We start from the raw sequence: 21,719 nt of genomic DNA on the forward strand, positions 1-21,719 counted from the left end.
GTTATATCAAGTCTGTTTATTATTTTCTATATTTCATTTGATTTTATTTACATTTCATAAAAATGTTACAGTAATATTACACAGATAAACTAGAAAAATTCTTCGTAATTAAAATTTTATGTAAATGTTCACAACTAATAGCTTGAGTATCAAACTAAAAACTAGATAATCGTTCTAGTCACACAAAACAAATTATTCAAATTATTCAGTGTTTTTTTTTTTTTCTACTGTAGGTTTCCTTTAGGCAAATTCATTGATGAAACTTTTTGTTTATTTTTGGACTCTTACTTTTTCAATAGAGGGAATTGTTTGTGCGGTTTTAAACCATAAGACCAATGATAGCTACTGTTAGCTGTCATTTGTCTAACGCAGGGGTTCTTAAACTGTTTAATCTGAAGTTACCAAACTGGGACCCAAAAGAAGAATTATTACTATAATGACAGTAGAGCCATAAATAAACAAAAAACAATGGCCATATAATAATAATAATAATAATAATAATAATAATAATAATAATAATAATAATAATAATAATAATAAGAAGAAGAAGAAGAAGAAGAAGAAGATTCTAGCTTTTACTTTATAAGCAAAGGGCAAAATATTTTTATGTTTAAAAAATCATGCATACGATCTTTGAACCAATTGATTCAATCATGTTGTCCGTCACACAAGCAGGAACTGCAGCAATGTTCCATATTCTCCAAGTGATGCCTTAAAATATTTATTATTATTGTTGTTGTTGTTGATGATGATGGTGATAATATTTATAATAACTGGATTAATTCATTAAAAAGTAAAATATCATATCAATAAAACGGCAAACAAATAAATCATATCCTAACATTCTTTAAGTACTGGACATATAATTAGCGAGTGAAGTTATATATTAGCGATTGCGGAAAGAAAGAAAGAAAGAAAGAAAGAAAGAAAGAAAGAAAGAAAGAAAGAAAGAAAGAAAGAAAGAATCCATGCTTTGAATATTGGCTTTTGGTTATTTAAGCATTGGTGGTTATGGAGTTGTACATCTCGCTGTGTTTTTGTGTGGCTTTGTAATTCATCTCGCTCGCTGTGTATCTAACACAGTAATAGACTGCAGTATCATCAGCCCTCAGATTGTTCATTTGCATGTAAAAATTAGTGCTGTCTTTAGAGGGAATAAATCTTCCTTTTATCGCACTGTTATAGTACTCGCTCCCTGAGCCGTAGTAGTAAATTAGCCATTCTAGTGATTTCCCGGGTGCCTGTCGCATCCAAGCCATCCAGGTGCTACTAAGGGTGAATCCTTCGACTGCACATTTCAGCTGAACACTTTCACCGGGTTTCGCTTGGAGCACATCAGGCTGTTTTAAAATGATCTTAGCCGAGGTATCTAAAAAAACAAAACATTTAAATTAGATAGATAGATAGATAGATAGATAGATAGATAGATAGATAGATAGATAGATAGATAGATAGATAGATAGATAGATAGATAGATAGATAGATAGATAGATAGATAGACCTACATATAACACATGCTGTAAGAAGATGAAGGCAGATGTATTTCTTGTCCATCATTTCATGCGACATTCCTTTAGCTGAAGTATACATTATATGCCTTTGTCAGGAGTTTAAGTAGTGTGCCGCTGATTTGCATAGACGTACATTATCGAAACTAGGTCTGTATGAGTGTGAATTCTTGCAAATATTATTTATTATATTTGCTTAATGTGATTCATGAATAGTAAATGTATATTTTGCTCATTAAAAAATGTGATTTTGTCAGTTAAATATTATTTGTTTCTTATTTTAAATTGTATTCCTAAATACTGCCCAAGAACATCTGAAATTTCTTTCAAGGGGTGAAGATTAAGAATGGACGCAATATTTTTAGTATTTTACTCTATTTACTCTCATAAGGTAGTCTACAGTCAATCAAAAAAAAAAAAAAAAAAACAATCAAGTTAAATACTCAAAGTGCAAAGAACACTCCAATTAACTACCAAATAAAAAAGCTACTCTGATAAAATTAATTAATGTAAATATAAATAAAAATAAACAGTAAGATTGACAGATTCCATTACATTTTAAAAGTGTATTTGATAAACGTAGTCAAAAATTGTCAGATTAGGCCCAGAAATCAATTCATACAGTATCTGCAATATAAAAGTTATAAAAAGTGGACTTAGCAAAGGAGACATTAATATATTAGTTCAAGATGAATGGGCATTGAAATTAACAAGTGAACAGTCTAAATCGAAAAAAAAAATGGAAGTAGCAGTGTTATCTCAGTGAAAAGAAGAGCCTATTTAAAAGGGTTAATGTAGAGATATCTGTTTAAAAGCCAGACAGAGCAGATGAGTCTTTATTTAGCACACAGGGTAGTGTGCTGAGCCACCTTCTGTACTTCTTGTTCTCCTTTGACTATGTGGCCAGACACAGCTTTATTTTCCATAAATAAATTTGCTGATGAAATCATGACCAAAGACCTAATCAAAGAAAAAACAAGACATCATAAATAGAAGAAGTTTACCTGCCGATTCAGTTGTGCCAGGGAAATAATCTCAGCCTTAATGTCAGCAAACCAAGGACTCGTCGCAGACTTAAGAAACCAGAAAGCGAGACAGACTTCCATATATATTGGAGAATAATATGTTGAGAGGGCAAGTAGTTTTAAATTTTGTGGAGTTATTATAAATAATGAATTAGAGTGGACAGATTTCATTTCTTGGTAAAAAAAAAAGGCTCATCTGAACTTCTATTTCTTCACACTTCTGATTAAAGCTTGAATTTATTTCCCCATCCATTCTTACTGACTTCTAGAACTATTAGGTAACTGAAGTAACAACTAGAAATTGTGCTGTTCATATAGATTTCATCAATGTATAAATGATAATGTGTCTATAAAAGTTAAAAACAGAATAGTTTTAATTATAATTTACACACCTTAAGAGACTACCATCATATAATTAATAATATATTACCTGTGATTAAGGTCATACATTTATATTGAAATGAAATGAAATATAAAGCACAAAGGCAACAGATATTTTACCACAGTCATGAACAAAAAAGATGAGTTTTAACTTGAATGTTTCTTTTTATATTTAGTGATATTTTTAATAGATCACAGTGAATCATGCAATGGGCTGAATAGAATCTTGGGATAAGGCCTAATTGTTTGAGGACAATAACAGATGGCAAAAGTTGACAAAATCAACTTAGAATGTCATTTCAGGATAGCTAACCAATTAAACAGCCATGAGAAACATGTGCAATCCATATGAGCTACATGTTCATGTACTACGCTTTGTTACTTTGTTGTCAGGAATGTGGGGCCATATAAATCGTGAATCACACCATGAGTAGTGCCAGCACCAGTACCCCTCCTTATCCTCGGAAGAGTCGGGTAGTGGATCGGCGAGGCCACAGTTACATCTACCGCACTACAATGGTCAACAGTCTTGGGAGTCGCTTTGGTCCCAAGTTCAAATAGCAGCCAGGCACAATGGTTGGAACATCCATACCACCACCGCATCGCTGTCACTGGAATTTGAAGGGGAAGCTGCAAAAGTGCTGTTGGACCTGATTTCAACAACTTGTCCATTCCAGTCACAGCCTTGGAGAGGAGGTATGGACAACACTGTTTTCTTCAACCAGCTCAGTCTGCATTATTTAATTGTCAATGAAAGCCAAAGCAAAGGCAAGGAGAACTTGCATCTTACATTGAAACCCTGAACCATCAAGCTCATCCTTACTTCCCAGAGGCTCTGCAGGAGCAGATGGCTCTGCAAGTATTTTTGAGGGCAGTAACACCATTAATGGTTCAGCAACAGCTTCACTTGGCTGTGCCCCAGTGCATGAAGGGAGCGATCAAAGAAGCCAAGAGGATCAAAGCCATTTTATGCCGACTCGAAGATGCCCCATCCAGACGCTCAGATCGTCAGTGGCTCCGTTCAGAATCATCAGGAAACTTCACTGGGGTGGCGCCTTGAGGGACACATTACCCCACCCATCCAGCCCTCAACCAACAAGCATCCACACTATTTGCATCTTGCATCTTTCGTGCAGGTCCCTTATCAGGCTCTGGTAAACACTGGATTCACTGTTTCTGTCATTAAAGTAGGACTGCTGCTATGAGAAGACCAGGAGGCGGAGGAGGGCTGAAGGGATCTCCAGCCCGTTTGTGGATGGTGACTGGTGAGTAGGTTGTTATTCAAAAAAGAAGCACCTGAAATTCCACCTTGGTGCACACTAATGCGAGCTCAAATTTTGGCTGGATCCCATGAAGGAGGAGTGTATATTGGTGATGGACAGCCCTTACCATTGTGTAGGGATTGTGGCATTTTAATGTCATGACCCTGACAAGGTGTCTACCATGCGTGATTGACCTCAATCCCTCAACATCTTTGAGCTGTGCAGCTTCCTGGGTCTTGCGTCATATTATCAGAAGGTTTCTCCCACATAGCAGCTGCCTTCCTTCGGCTCACAGCCCACGGCTCCATCTTCCAATGGACCCCTGAGTGTAAGGTCGCCTTTTATCCGTTTATACAAGCCCTAGGCACCACACCTGTCCTGGCTGTCCCAGACCAGATGAAATCTTTTATTATAGACACTGATGTCAGCAATCAGAGCATCGGAGCAGTCCTGTCCCATCCTGACATCAAGAGGGTTGTTGGGTATTTCAGTCGCTGTCTGAGAAAGCCAGAGAGAAACTATTGTGTCACCAGGAGAGGATTGCTCGCCATCATATCTAGTTTGTACCACTTCTGAGCCTACTTCTATGGTACTGTGGACAAATCACACTTTGCTCACCTGGCTGTTAAACTTCAAACAGCCCGAGGGTCAGGTGGCACGCTGGCTTGAGACTCTGCAGGGACACCATTTTAACATCAAGCACAGGGCCAGAACACAGCATTCCAACACAGATGATCATTTTTGCCATCCCTACCTCCTAAGTGACTGCAATTACTGCACCCAGGCAGAACAATGCCAGGGAGTCTCTGCTGAGTATCATATGTTAACAATAAAACTTAAAGAGCTCCCCAGTATGCATGGTCTTGGTGCAGAGGAGCTCAAGCAGGACTTAGATGGTGACTTGAACAAACTCAAGGGTTGGTTGAATGAGGGGCGATGACCTTCATGGGCAGAAACTACACCGCATGGCCCCACAATGAAGTCCTACATGTCCCAATAGGACTCCCTGGAATTAAGGGATGGAGTGCAGTATTGGCACTGGGATTGTCCAGTTCTGGTTCGGTGTCTGTGACAATTGATAGAACAATGGAGTCTCCAAGATAGAGTACTTCAGAGCATCCATGGGCCCCTAGGGGTTGGCAACTTCAGTGTCCCAAAGACTCTCTAACAGTTCCGCCAGCAGTTCCACTGGGCAGGTTGCCGTTACGATGCTGAACTATATATCCACTGCTGTGACCTGTGTGCTGCTTGTAAGATCACACTCACATATCATGTGCCCCCTTTCAACAGTTATAGGCGGGATCCTCAATGGAGCAGATATTGATGGGCATCCTGGGCCCATTTCCTTGGTCTGTATCTGGAAACCGCTATGTTCTCGTTGCAATGGACTATTTTACCAAATGTCCAGAGGCCTATGTGATTCCTGATCAGAACACTAAAAGGCTCTTGTAAGAAATGTTTTGTTGATTCAGAGCACCAGAAGAATTACATAGTGACCAGGGCGATAATTTTGAATCGGAGATGATGAAAGAGGTCTGAACACTCATCCAAGTCCACAAGACTAAGACCACTCCTCTAGATCCCCAAAGCGAGGGCCTTCTGGAATGATCCTTGTGCACCCTGGTCACTCAGGTATCCATCCTCACAGCAGAGCACAGCTGCCCATTGTCTTGTGGGAGTACCAATCTGCTGCATGCTTGCACTGCGCTTTGCTACAATATGTTACATGCATGCACTGTAAGTCCTTTTATTTGGGAAATGAAAACCAAAATTTAAAGTAGAAGTCCAGAAACAAGAATAAATCCTATTCAATCCAGTCCTCACAAATATGTACTCTTCAACAGTAAATGACTCATTGCCAGGACCTTTCAAAAGATGGATTGTGGTCCCAATGTAGTGGTTTCACGATGCCATTCCCATTTTTATTTTTTCTCAGCAATTTCTGGTGCTTCATAATTTATTTATAATATATATGGTGTTAAAAGAGTTCCCATAGGCTTTTGGAGCCGACAGTTGACTGGATCACAGACTAGATATACATTACTTGAAAAGCAGCTCCTTGAAGCATTCTGGGCACTTTTGCACACAGAGAGACAGACAGGTCCTGCTCTGGTAAAGTTATGTCTTGCCCATCGCTGGGTGGGTTAGAGATAATGGCCTGGGAGCGAGAGCAGGCGCTGCCCAGAATCAGACTCTATGTAAATGGAAGTGGTATTTGCAAGAGAGAGTACATTTTGAAGGGAAAGACCCTAGTGTATTACAAGGGGCCATGGCAGGAGCTGTGATATATGAAGATCCAGATGAAATAACTCCTATTCCATCTAATGGAGGCATCACTGTTTAAAGAATCACCAGCATACAATCAACTGATACAGGAACGACAAGAGAACAGTTGGTTTACAGATGGGTCAGCGACTGTGGAAGGAAGAAAAAGGCTTTGGAGAGCTGTAGTTTATCAATGCCACACTGAAACCATCATTCAGCAACAGGGGGAAGAGCAATCAAGCCAATGGATTGAACGTATTGCTGTGGCAATGAAAGTAAATTAATGATTCAACAAATATGCTTTTCACATGCACAGTGAGCAGAGTAAAATTATGATGGCCCCAACCACAAATTCATGGGACATACATTATTCAGACTACTTAAAACACACAATACGCAAATACTAAATCTCAGATAAATATATTTTTATATATAGTAAAAATCAAAAGGCAAAAAAATGTATGACATATAATAATTATATAATTAAAAATAACATTAAAAAAGGAAAATATACTTATAACAGGGAGTAAACCCTAGCTGAAACATAACAGTGGTTGATTCTACCTTCATACTGCCAATTTAAGACTATTTTTAGATGATTTTAAGTTTGACCTCCCCTCTACTGACCATTCTACAGATGAGTCAGTGCTGGGCAGGCCACCCTAATGAAAGGACCCTTTTACCCTATGATTCCATTGCTCCTTTGTCTGAGATGACTTTTCCATAGGCACTCAAATAACTTGACAGTAGACACATTGCAACTCCTTCTGGCTTTCTCTTTACTTCTATATCAACACCCTAAGAGGAACTATTGCATCTGTGGTGCTCTTTCCATGCTGCTACTCACTGATCATCACCTCCCTATTTAACCTAGCTTTAACTACCCTTTCCCATAACTTTATGAAGTAACTGATCAGTTGTATCTATCTGTAGTTACTACAGCTCTGCACATCACCATTATTCTTAAAAACTGGAACCATTACAATTACACCAAAAAAGCACATAATTGTTAAAAGTATTATATTGTCTATTGCAAGCGCTTCTCATCCAAGAGAGGGGGTTCTGGACGTGCTGGAGCTAGCTGCATCAAGAATGTTATCTAGAGGAGTAAACATAGCTCTGAATGAATTTCATATACACCATCGTAACAGTACAGTATGACATACAGTATTTTGCTCTGCACTTTATCCCCTATACCAGTAGGAAGACATCTCCAGTTCTTTAATATGTATGTATGTATGTATGTATGTATGTATGTATGTATGTATGTATGTATGTATGTATGTATGTATGTATCTATCTATCTATCTATCTATCTATCTATCTATCTATCTATCTATCTATCTATCTATCTATCTATCTATCTATCTATCTATCTATCTATCTATCTATCTATCTATCTATCTATCTATCTATCTATCTATCTATCTATCAGTATGTAGCCCAAGTCCAAGGGCTCCATGTGAACAGGACTCTGCATTAAATGCTTGTAGGTGCATTCAAGTGAGAAGAGAGATGATTAAAGAAGGTTTCAGTGACAGAGAGACAGAGACAGAGCTCCAGCTCAAACAGAGCAGCAAAAGGCACCGATCAGGGGATTGTTTTGTTAAAGGCCGGAAACTTGGCTTCTTAAGAAAACAGTTCACACTGCCAGAGGTGCAATGTATCTTATTTTCTTTAAAAAGTAATTTGCATACTTTACATTGACTTCTTTATGACACATACAGAAAACAAAATCATGACATAAGTAACTGAATCAGACATTTATAAACAGAAGGGCAAAGGAGCCAGTATCACACTTACAGTTCCACACTCTGATTATTTTGCTAAACCAATAGTCTGAAAATTCTGAATTATCATAAGCCTATCTAATTTTTAGTATTTGTAAGAAATGTAATGATTAACTTCTTGAGGTAGATGTTGTGACTAGTAATTTCTTCGTTCTCCTCCTCTTCCCTCCTCTTGCTCTCTCTACTTCACTGCTCTTCTCCTGTTGTGTGTTACCATCCCTCCTCCCAGCTCCAACTTGCCTGAACAAGAGAGTGCGGTCCCTTTTATTGAAGACCCGGGAGTACATCCAGTGCCAGGGTTGTTGCCCAATGGAAGCACTTCCGGGTCACATGGAAGTCCCACATAATAAGGAGTATGTCTCCCTGCAGCGCCCTCTTGTGGCACCCATGGACCCCAGCAGGGTTATGCTGCCTGACTGCAACTCTTTTTTTTATGTATAAAGGAATAACTTTTCCCTCACATATCCCATTATGTGGTGAATCCCTGGGGCTGGTTGATGTGGCTTGCAGAACTTCAGTTTCTTTTGATCACTTTTTGTTGAAGAAACCTATGGGTTTACTCTTTATCATAACCTTGTAATTTTCTGAACAAATTATGGTCCAAGAACAGCATAGAAATGATAGGCTTTTAGGTCTAGAAAGCCAAAAATAGGGAAGATCCCCAAAAATGCTGAATGTCTTTCATAACTTACACATCAAGATGAGTCAAACACTATATACTGTATATATGGGGATTTCTCATATTGGTGATTCATGAGGTGTTGAACAAAAAAAATCACTGAAATGATTTCAAAGCATTCTCAATCTTGATGACTTAAATAAGAGTGTGTAGCATATTTAGTTGTGCTAATTGTCACATTAATAACACTTCAAGTAACAAACACAATGTAAGTATTACAAGCATAATTTGTACACTGATGAAGTGAAAACATTTTTCATCTTATTTTTGTATTATATTAATTATTATAATAATATTGTGCCTGCAAAGCCACCTGACGAAGTCCTTGTCTCCTCTCCCCAATAACTAAGCTGAAAGGTCTTCTTTCTGTCTGTTAATCATGGAAAAGTGTGTACTAGTTTGCACTGCACTATTGTGTATCATAGTGGACCCAACAATAACAGCACAGCAACATTCAGGAAGACATCTAATCACACTTGATTATTTCTGTACGCATTGAAAATGAATCTTCCAAATTCCTAGAGTATGAGCCCCAGAGTGCTTAATTATTTATCCCTTCACCAATGGTTTGGGTTTTCAACATTGGTGTTACCAGATAGGCAATAAGAGGACACCTTAAGCAATCAATATCCACTCACCAGAAGAACAAGCAAAAATTTAACAAATTATTCAGTCTATCTGAAAAATATGTCATCATTTATAAAAAACATATGTAATCTTGAATTAGTTTTCATGCTTATGTAATGTAACTTGCCTACCCTCAGTCATGGAGTAGGGAGGTACGTAACTGCTCTAACTGAGAGGACAAACTGAACAGACTGCAAAGTTTGCACCTAATTTTCCTTTTGTAAGCTTATAAGATGAGTTTTATCATAACACTGTCCTGACTGGACATCAGTAAATTTTCTTGTACCATAGTGTGTAGCCTCTGGATTTTGTGAACAGAACTGCAGATAAGTTCCAAATTTAAAAAAAAAATGTAAATAATAGCTGGGTTAAGTTTGTGAATAATAACTGGGTTAAGATAAATTCAACAAAGTACTTAATGTTGTAACGCTTTCAGAAAACTCACCCTTGATAAACTGTTTGTGTGTCAGAAATATTCAAATGTCCATGAAAGCAGCAACAGGGCAAAAGATGCTGGTGGAGATCTGAACTTCTGTATTTTACAACACCTCTGCTCAATGGTTTCATCTGTGTGTTAACCTATCTATTGAAAAAGCAGCTGACGGACCTCAGTGGCTGTCTACCCCTGGCTACAATGCAGCACCTGTGTTCTAATGTTAATGTTTTTATGATCTCTCATGAAGGATTTCTAATGAAGTAGTTGCTTATTATCATGAACATCCCTTTCATATGAATCAGTAATGTGTTTCTGAAATTAAAGCCACAGGTCTCCATTACTTATTTATTTAACTGAAAACACTTGCACCTTGCTGAGCTGCCAATCAGTTAACCTTAAAAACTAGCAGAAGTATAGACCATTTAACAGTTTAAAATAAAGCACCAATAAACAATTCCTAACATTTTTCTTTTAGTCATAAACCCATTCACTTAGACATAGTAAAATTCTCAGTTTTAGTATGTTTTATCGAAAGTGTGATCAAAAAACTAAATATACTGGATCAAAAATTTTAGATAGAATGTAGATATTAAAATACTTTCTTAAAATGTTTTTGCAGAAATTCAGTGTTTTAATGAAGTATCGTTATATGTCTATGGCAATAAAACATTGAACCACTAAATATTTTGTCAACAAAACAAATAATTGATATTGAGAGCTAAAACACTGCTTAAATGTAAATATACATGAATTTATCTTTTAGAAACATGTAAAGTATTTATTTTATGAATGTTTTTTAATATGAAAATACATGTTGTAATGGATGGCATTCAGGGAATACTGTCCCTCCCAGGATAGACGCCCAGGTGGGAAATGGACAGAAAGGGTTGCATGGTGTTACAGGGCAGAAGATGCAAGTGCAGAAGTGGGCACGCTGGCATCCCAGCAGGGTTTGAGTAAGGAACAATACCTGGTCAGAAGGCCAGAGTGTGACAACCTCACAGGGCTAAATTCTCCTCTGACACATTAGGTGACGGCATTCCTGGACAGCACTACCAGTGTGGACACCCACAAAACATGCTGGGAACTTTAGTCCCATGGGGCAGCTTTGCTGGATTACAGGGTTGCTGCCTGAATTTGCTGTGGCGATTTGTGATTCCTGCTTTTAGGGAATTCTACTGGACCCAAAAATACTTCTAGTTGACTATGCCCAAAAGCCAGAAGTACTCCCTGGTCTAAGATAAAGGAAGCCGCTTGACCTCAGCCAGGGAGTTAAAGTACAAAGCTTGCTGGGAAGAGTGGAAGGAGAAAAAAAAGAGAGAAGAGAATTTTGCCTGAGTTTATACTTACAAGAAGCCTTTTGTAAGGTATTTGTACAAACACACCTTTTATTTATACAAAGTTATTTATTTATACCTGGGACTTGTGGGGTGATGGTTGTGTCTGGAGTTTGGTATGCTGCAATGCCCCCTAATGGTCACAGTGTTTAATGTAATGCATTTTTAAGATTTTGTTTACTCTGCTCAATGATATGATTTGAAAGACATGTTTTATTGCTTACCTTGAAATCTAACTTGCTTAAATCTAAATATATATTAAACACTAAAATCACTAAAATAGCTCTTAAAAGCTGTATCTAACAAAATAATGAATAAGGTAAACTAGATGATCATTTTTCATTTCTTTGGAACAAGGAACTTCACTGATATCAAAAATTCAGTCTTAAAAAATGTGAATGCTTTGTCTGTTTTGTTCTTTCTTTTCAGTCTTTGAACTAGTGCAGGAACCTCACCAGGTAACATCAATCTATATTATGTGTAAATCTTACACATAGTCATAACAGAAAATTCTCGAAAATTCCAATTATCTTAGAAAGTGCATGTTTATTGGGAAGGTAGGAAGAAAGAGAAGCCTGAACAGAAAATTCTCAAAGATGTGAAAAATGTTCAGCCTCCTCACAGATGGATACCAGGTGCGGCAAGTCACCAGTACTAACAACAGCAGGCATCCAAGAATTAAACTACTAAAAATATTATTTATTTAGTTAGTGATAATAAAAGAGCTTCTAAAAATGTCTTACATCAAACAAAGATATCATTCAGTATTATTTGATTTCTGTTTTTCACATTAACAGCACTTACTGTAATGTCTGAAAATGAAAGAATGGTTCATTTACATTTCTTTGCTTAGCAGATGCTTTTATCTATCTTAAACTACAAAAGAGGTTTACATAATCAAATAAAATGTTAGTTTTGAGGGGCTGTTTTGCAAAAGGTGTTACAGAGCAATGTTACACCATTGACTATCAAAAGTGTGGAGCCCAACATAACAACCCAAAACTAGATAATCTTTCGTTAGTTAGAAGAACCTATCATTGCCATTACCAATTAGACAGATACTCATAACAGAATCTTCAAATGCTTCTTAAACACATTTTGAGAGTCAGAAGTTTGGAGGGTGGTGGGTAGCTTGTCCCAACAGCTATGATCTACGAAAGGAGTCTAGATTGAGATTTGATGCCACAAGCAAAGGCAGCATGATCAGACGCTGTTCATTAAACAGACCTGTGATTGAGGCGTAAGACCTCAGACGTTAATAAATGTTTCAATAGGGTGCCAATGGAATGATCTGAAAAGAGGAGTGAGATCAGCCTGTCTTGGCTGGAGGAATACAAGAAGTGCCAGGTATGTCTGTGTCTGCATTTACCATTTACAATCTGGAAAACTCTTTAAATAGACCGACAAAAAAAAAGTATGAAATGCAGTGTGTCAGGTAAAAAAATATTTTTTTCTTTGTGGAAAAATAATTGTCTATGAGTTTAGCATCTCTGTGTTGAGAGATGTAATAATAAATACAGTTTTGATACTTCCGAAATCATTTCACATATTTGAGATCAACTTCATTGGTTATTTTCATGATTGCTTTCAATTTATTGATCTGATATATGCTTCTGGCAATTTTTAAACAATTAAATGATTGTGAGCTCAGTAATTGCCATTGCCAGTTATTTATCCATCACATTGCAGCACATTTCTTTTACAGTACATCTTAAAATACACTTTAAAGATAATTATTCAATCTTAAAAATATATATAAAAAATTAAAAATAAAGTGTTATTTTCCATTGAGATTGTTCATTGTTTGCTGTTTCAAGCACAGGTGCCGGAATTCATCCATCCATTTTCCAACCCACTGAATCCAAACACTGGGTCACGGGGGTCTGCTGGAGCCAATCCCAGCCAACACAGGGCACAAGGCAAGAACCAATCCCGGGCAGGGTGCCGGAATTTGTTTAAAAATTGTCCACAAAGACCATTTTAATAAATAAATAAATGGGTTAATCGGGATTATTTCAAAGATTGAGGCACTTATACGTTTGATTAAAATAGGTGTAAAGTCTAAGTTATTTACAGTGAGCATAACTGTATAATACAGTATTTTAATTATTAAAAATAATTGTTATACTCTCGTTTTTGAAACTGCAGGTCATTGCATGTGCGTTTGATCAAAGTAGATATGACATCTACTCTCACGTTTTATTTATTTCGGTATTAATAATATACATATATTAAAATAATATGAAAATAATAAATAGTGAAACTTGTCATTAGATCGTGTTCAGTTAAAAAAAAAAAAAAGAATCTGCCAACAACCATAACCAACAAACCGCCCACTACCCCCAAACCCCCCAAAGCGCAAAACAGGGATGTATTTGTGAGGAAAAGCAGTCAACACGCATCACTGTGACGATCGAGCACAGTAATACACCGCCGTGTCATCCGCTGTCAGGGCGTTCATTTGCAGATATGCGCCATTGCTGTCCGTCGAGATGGTGAATCTCCCTTTAATTGAATTTGCGTAGTTCGTATAACTTTTATCTCCTCTTTCATTTGCCAGCCATTCCAGCCCTTTTCCCGGAGGTTGTCGGATCCAGTTCAGGTAGTAGGTGGTGCCACTGAAAGTGAATCCAGAAATCGAACAAGACAGTTTGAGAGACTGGCCGGGCTGTCTCTGTTCTGCTTCGGACTGCTTCAGGATCACTTCACAATGAATATCTGAAACATAAAGAGAAGATCACTTTCAGTTAAATCAACAAGTACAAGAAAATATTGATCAATCAACATACAGACATACATAAATAAACATGAATTCTTACATTCAATGACGCAAAAAGTAAAAATAAAAATTCTGAATAGATACATAACGATTTACAGTTCTTTTTAGTGCACGATCCAGGTAGTTCAGGTGAAAACGAGAAGTGACAAAACGAGTACGAAAACAAAACGTTATAAGCCTGAACATATTTAATTGTTTAACAATTTGCATATATTATAATTTCCCTTTTTTTTCTTTCGCCGTAGATGGGGTCAAGTATTCTTTGAAATTTGCAAATCGTAATGTTCAATGCAAAAATATTACCGGTGTTTCATATTTAGAGGAGAAGATAACGACAATATGCCATTTCAGATAACATAAAACGCATGCAGTACTATGAGTAGTAATTGACAACCTGTTATTCTATTTTATATGTGCATTCGAATATTCGGTAAAATCTTATAAGTAGTTTTGAAGCTTGGTAAATGCTGATCAATGAAAGATTTTTAATTTATTTACGGACTTTCATAAGAACATTATGAATGTAATTTAAAAAACAAAAATCAATTACTGATTTCCTATAAAAACATTCAAAAAAAAAACTGGAGTGAACCTTTAAGCTGAATACTCAGAGCAGAAAAGGACAGTACAAAAGGAATGATAAGGTTAAATGACTGAAAAATTACAGACAATTGACATTAACACGTAGTAAACTGTAACATGTGACAGATGAAGAGAATACAACTCTGTATTAATGTTGAGAAAGAAAACGCAAACAGGATAATCTAGCACTTCTGTTTAAGCAAAAAACATTGAAAATACAACAGAGAGTAATACAAATGCAATGACATTTTAATAGTGACTGAAATTACTTAAACAAATAAGAGTTAGCAGTTGGATTTACTTCAAAGAATTCCTCCTGAGCAATCAAGACAGGAAAACCAGTCCACTATCTTTATACAGTAGCTTATGTTTTTACTGCAGCTTACCAGTAACGTTTTAAGAGTTCGTCTTGTATGTATGTCATAACATCTAGGTCTACATCACAGACTGATCGCCAATTACCCCTCTCTAAAAATCGGTCTGTATTGTGATTTAGAGTGTAATACAATAGGTGCCAAATTATATTCTCTGGTACATACTGTATAGCTAGCAGAGAACAGTGGTCCTCAGCCTATGAAAGGTTTGCAGTGAACTGTATCTGGTGGCACAGAATGTCCCAAACATTAGTTTAGAGATTAGAGATCTTTATTGTCACACACACTGCAAAAGCATAGTGAAATTCTTGTGCCGGAATTGCAGGGGTGGGTGTAGGGGCAGTGAAGTATATATAGGCAATAAAACAATAAGATGATGATCTATAAAGAATAATTGCCTATGTAGAACATAGTGTTAAAAAGGGACTGTACGCATATATAGATTGTATTAAACAGTAGAAAAAATATAGATGGCAGTACACACGTAGAGTGTTCTTCTTCTTCCTCTTTATCATTTCCCACTTCCATATGGGGTTGCTGTACTTGATCAACCTTCTCCAAAAAGCGTGGTCCTTCACCTCTTTGCTATTCAAGTCCTTTTTCTTCTGATGTTGTTTTACTTTATCCATGCACCTCTGATTTGGCCTCCCTTGCTTTTTATTCCCCTGTACTTCCATTCCCATCATGGTTTTGCACATATATTCATTGCCTCTCCTCATCACATATCCATACCACTTCAAATGAACTTTCCTGTACTTTCTCAGATATCTCTCTCTCTTTTGTTGTACCTCTGATTGTCTAATTTCTTATTCTGTCAGTTTTTGTAACTCCACTCACCCATCTCAACTAGGGAATCCATTCCTGAATGGGTTTATCCATTCCCAGGAATTCGGAAATCCCGCATGTCATTCCTGGGAATCCCGGGCTCCTGGGGATGACACAGTGCACAGGCATCTCACATGTGAACGGTTTTAGAATGACCAACACTTATTTTTAATAAAACTACTGCAATATGTTGACACAAATAAAAGACTAACCTTATCTACAAGCAGTTCATGCTGTCATATAAGTTTCATGTATCTTTAGTTGCGGTAATAAGAGAGTAGAAAGCACAACGTGTCCAGCGTGCGGTCGTCCAGGCGAGAGCGCACCTTCGTGCAGAGTACGTCAGCCACTGAAAAAGCACGGTCTGCCTCCACTGAAGTAGGCGGCACAGTCGTCAGATACTGATAGACTTGTTCTAAACAATGCCCGCACTTGCCGTTGCGCTGAAACACCACCATTTCAGCTTTTACTGATGCATCCAGTTTCTTGTCATCATTCTGTGATGGCAAGTTTCTTGGCACACATAATGCGGATGCAACAGACTGACGCATTGCAATTTCAAGTTGCTGTTCAAAGCTGCTGTCTGATGAAGTACAAGCTGCAGCAATGGCGCCACCTTAATTATTTTCAACTATAACTCTGTTATTTCGTGATTTTTACACTTTTACACGCTATATATGCGAGCTTGGCCATTCCTGTTTTCCCGGGAATTACAGCAGCTTCATTCCTGGGAATGCGGGATTCCCTAATCTCAACATTCTAATTTCTGCCACATCTAATTTCTTCTTCTGCACTCCTTTTACTTCCCATGTCTCAGCTTTATACATTATTGCTGGTCTTACAAATGTCTAAACAACATTACCTTTAACCTTCACTATAACTCTTTAATCACACAATTCTCCTGATACTTTCTTCCAATTATTCCATCTACACTACACTCTGTGGCTTATTTCTGCATCCAGTTTTCCATCTCAGACTACCAGTGATCCTAAAATTTAAATTTATTCACTGTTTTCAATAGTTTTTGTTGCATGCTAACTTCTGAATCCTTATCATCATTAAACTTCATATCATATTCTGTCTTCTTCCTATTTAACTTCAACCCCTGTATCAGTGCATGCTTCCAACCTCCTCCTCCTTTGTATTCCAAAGCCCCCCAACTTCCTCTCCTCTGTTTTGGTGCAACACAACACAGTGTCATCAGCAAAAAGCATGCACCAGAGGGAGTGGTCAAATATCCCATGACTCCCTGGTGCAAAGTAGAATGACAAATAAACCAACTAGTGGGTACAGTACAGGGCAGTAAAGAACAGGTTACTAAGATGTCAGTGATCCTATGGCATAGGGCAGTGTTTCCCAAACTCGGTCCTGTGGCCCCCCTGTGACTGCAGGTTTTTGTTCCAACCGGATTCCTAATCAGTGACAACACCTGATAGCACTGAGCTCATTTAATTAGCTGGTATTTTTTTTTTTTATTCAACATGCAGAAAAGCACAGCAGCATGATTTTTACATTTATAAGACATTTAGAAATATTTCTGCTTTTGCTATAGATTTAAATGCTTAACTCTCTTTTGTTGATTTCATTATATTTTGCCGTTTCTTTGTGCAGTTTTCCAACTTTGTTGTATTTTATTAATGACAATTTAAAACGAGCAGAGCAGACACGCTTGCAAACAACACTGAATAATCAAAGGCTGCACTAATTAGTAAATAATGGATTAATTAAACAATTAGAACACCTGGAAAAGTAGAATGAAAATCAAGATGAAAATACTGTTAAAAAGAAAAAAAAATCATTATTCCCATATAACTGCTTGGTATATTTTAATATATATTTTTAGCAAACTTAGTTTTCTAATTTCTATATTGTTCCCAAAACACAGAACTTGGGAAATAACAGTTCACTTAATTAGCCCAGGGATTCAATTAAAAACAGAAGCAAAAAACTGTGAATGAGCTGGATGGATGCCATCAGAGACGATGGATTCAGCTCTCCTCAAAAAGCTGGTGGAGCAGATGATATGAAACTATCAGCCCCAGTGATTTTAGAACCTGTACAGAGAGTCCTTTGGAGGAGTCTGCGATCCTGGCAAGTTAGGTTACTAAGCCATGCTATAATGCATTCGGTCATGATACTTTCAATAGTGCTGCAGTAGAAGTTAACCAGTGTTTTGATTCCCACTTAAAGCTCTTTATCCTCCATAGAAGAAAAAAGCCTTCGCTGAGCCTTTTTGAAGATGCAGGTGGTCCTGAGACAACACGGAAAACAGTCATCTATCTGCACGCCCAAGAGTCTGAAAATTCTACAAGTCTGGACAGGGGAGCTGAGGAAGTGGAGTGGAGTGTGATTCCCCTCATTCTTCCTGAAGTCACCAATGATCTCCTTTGTTTTGTTGACATTCAGGGATGGGTTGTTGTAATGATACCGTGCTGTCATTTCATTTGCCTCCATCCTGTAGGCAGCTTCATCATTGTCAATAATGGTGTCGTAAGCAAACATGATGATACTGTTTCCTTCATGCTTTTCCACACAGCAGTGCGCTGAGGCAGCAGCCTTGCGGAATGCTAATGTTAGTGAACAGCATGGAGAAGTTCTTTTTGCCACTCCTCAATGACTGCATCCTTTTTTTCAGGTAGTTAAACACCCAGCTGAAGATGGAGCTGCTAAGACCAAGATCTCTGAGCTTCAACGCCAAGCTGGAGAGCATGTTGGTGTTAAAGGCAAAGCTATATTCAATGAACTGGATCCTGGTATAGGTGTTTTTACTTCCCTGATGTTCTAGTGCAGTGTGCAGTGTGCAGGGCGAGGGAGATGGCCTCATCCACAGAATTGTTATGTTGCAATGCAAGCTGTATTGGATACAGGGTAGCAGATGTTAATGTGATGGACCAATACTCTTTCAGGCAAGAAAAAACACTGTGGGCACATCTGTTGAGGTTTAGTAGTCTGCGATCACCAGCAAATCTTTTCACTATCAAAATAGATTGCTACTACCAAAATCATTTTCCCTCCCATTTTCATTCTAGGTTTTGCTGCTTTAATCTCCTTCCATAGCTTGTACCTGGAGCTCTTGTAGTGATCTGTGTCAGTCTCCCCGCTCCCTCAGGCACAGGCATGAGTGCTGTTCACCCAGAGCTTCTGATTAAGGTAGGAGCATATAGCAGGAGTAACCACACACAAGTCCATACAGAACATAACATAATCTGTCACTGAGCTGTTGGATTTGTCATACTCTCAGAAGAATCTTTAAAGATGAACTAGTAAGTCAAATCAAAACAGTCCTGCAGTTTGGATTCATGTTTAGGAGTCCAGCATTGTACTTTCCTCACTGCTGACTCAGTATAATTTAATAGCTGTTTGTAAGAAGGTAAAGAGGAAGCTCACTACCAAGACAAACCTGAGCACAAGTTACAGCAGAACAATATGAAGGAACTTTGGAGATGGGATGAGGACTATCACCACCTACAATCAAGCTGTAAAACCTGCAGAGGAAGAGAACAAGAACAATGCAAAGGGCATCAAAGATCTTTAAAAGTCTGACTCATTCTTGTCAGTCCAGCCCTTCCCCAACACTATCCTGTGTACAAGATGGGAAGGTTCCAGAATCCCAATTGACATCTCTACCATGCCACCTACAATGACATCACATCTATTGTTTCCAGTTCTCTTCCACTTCTTGGATTGTCTGTCTCTGCTAATTAATTAAGGAGAACACTGGTGAAACTCTGCATAAACTAGGCTACAGGGTCAGGTGCAATCAGCCCATGGTGTTAAAAATGTGTCATTCAGCTTTATGGGCTACTTCAGCAACTGTTCTCCCTTTCTTTGATTTTGCAGAAGGTTCCCCAGCTTTGGAAAACATCCTATGTGATCCCAGTGCCATAGCAAAGGCTTTCTAGTGATCTCAATGACTTCAGACCAGTTGTTGTTACTTCATACATCCTGAAGATCTTTCAGAGCCTGATCCTGAAACAGCTCTAACCCCTGGTTTCATAAAATTCTGATCTTCTGCAACTTGCCTATCAGGCACATATACTGTAAGTGTGGAGGATGTTCTGATCTACATGGTTCAAAGAGGCTTCTTCCATTTGGACAAAGCTGTCACCACAGTCAGGATAATGTTCTCTGATTCTTTCCAGTGCTTTTAATGTCATTCTGTCTCATTGACTGGAATGAAAGCTCAAAGCTGTGCATCTCGATACCCCAACAATCTTCAGGATCATAGACTACCTGACCAAATGATAGCGGTTTGTGAGACACAAGATCTGTGTGTCAGAAATGGTGATGTGTAATACTGGAGCACTTCAGGGAACTGTCCTGTCTCCTTTGCTGTTTAACCACTACACAACAGACTTCTAGTACAATACCAGAGCTTGCCATCTACAGAAATTCTCTAGTGACTCCTCCATCATAGGCTGCTTTGATTATAGTAATGTATTAGTGTACAGGAGGCATGTGGAGGACTTCATCTCAACATCGGCAAAACAAAAAAGTTGATGATGGACTTCAGGCACACCAAAAAGCCTATGTGACTAGTCACCATTCAAGGGGATGATGTGTTAGAGGTGCATCTGGGTATTCACATAAACAGAAAACTGCTCTGGTCGGACATCACAGTAGTGCTGTACAAGAAGGGCCAGGGCAGACAGAACATCCTGAGGAGGCTCAGGTCTTTTGAAGTAGCTGCTAGAAGTGTTCTTTCAGTCCATAGTAGCCAGTGTATTATTGAACGCTGTGGTTTCCTGGGGAAGCAAGAGGATTTCAAACAATACATAATGCCTGATTAAACCTATTAGAAAAGCCTGCTCCATCACAGGGCTCACCCTTGACACGCTGGAAGCTGTTGTGGGAAAGAGGATGGTGGCAAAATTGGATACAATCTTGAAAAGTCCCCTCAATCCCCTCCAGGAGGTGCTCTCTTGAAGCACTTTTAGCTCCAGGTTTTTACCTCCATGGTGTTCTAAGAAGCATCTGTGGGGATCATTTCTGCCCATTATCCAGCAATTCAATGTGTCCCCCCCAACATCCCAGACAAAAGACTTATACTCTTTAAGTTCATTTTGCTCTTTCTGCAAAAAATACATTAATTATCTTATTATTTTTATCTGTTGATCTATTGATTGATTGTATTATTTGCCATGTGAATCTGCATCTTTGTTTTCTATGTTTCTACTGTTGTGCATGTATTTAAATTTCCTCTTGGGATTAATGCAATTAAGATCAAATCAAGTTGGAAAAGTGTCTCACATGTCATCTTTAAGTGACAGATCTAATACAACGGAAAGACTGAGTGAAATGGTTTGATGAAGCATCTGGAAATAAATGCAAGGCAAAGATCAAGCACCTATCGGAAAAACATATAATGCCGAAATGTCAAGTTAATTTTCTTAAGTATAGATTTACATGCTAGCTTGTTGAAAGTGTATCCTGTGTATTCTGTAGTCAGAATTTCATTGTCATGACAGCTTCAAATCTATAAAACTAAAGATATTTAGAAATAAGGCAACCTATAAAACCTAAAAATAAATAAATTAATTCTGTTGTCATAAAGTAAGAAATGAAAATGGTATACTTACTATTAAATCTGTAGACTGCCATACACCTTTGGTGAGAGCCACATCCATCCATCCATCCATTTTCCAACCCGCTGAATCCGAACACAGGGTCACGGGGGTCTGCTGGAGCCAATCCCAGCCAACACAGGGCACAAGGCAGGGAACCAATCCTGGGCAGGGTGCCAACCCACCACAGGACACAGACAAACACACCCACACACCAAGCACACACTAGGGCCAATGTAGAATCGCCAATCCACCTAACCTGCATGTCTTTGGACTGTGGGAGGA

At 38.1% G+C, this 21,719-nt stretch overlaps 1 long non-coding RNA gene and 1 gene segment (V, D, J or C); both read right to left on the reverse strand.

The window, feature by feature from the left end:
* Nucleotides 1-1,173: 1,173 nt before the first annotated feature.
* The window catches only part of LOC127526724 (uncharacterized), a 38,057-nt gene continuing 17,511 nt past the window's right edge, over nt 1,174-21,719 (reverse strand). The window contains exon 2 of the long non-coding RNA XR_007934161.1: nt 1,174-1,369. This is a non-coding gene — a long non-coding RNA (uncharacterized LOC127526724). The remainder of the gene's footprint in view (nt 1,370-21,719) is intronic.
* LOC114645741 (immunoglobulin heavy variable 3-11-like) lies at nt 13,697-14,244 on the reverse strand. The segment is given in 2 exon segments: nt 13,697-14,028; nt 14,130-14,244. Coding segments are annotated over 2 exon segments (363 nt in total).

The sequence above is a fragment of the Erpetoichthys calabaricus genome, chromosome 2 (assembly GCF_900747795.2).
Source record: "Erpetoichthys calabaricus chromosome 2, fErpCal1.3, whole genome shotgun sequence".
Classification (NCBI taxonomy): domain Eukaryota; kingdom Metazoa; phylum Chordata; class Cladistia; order Polypteriformes; family Polypteridae; genus Erpetoichthys; species Erpetoichthys calabaricus.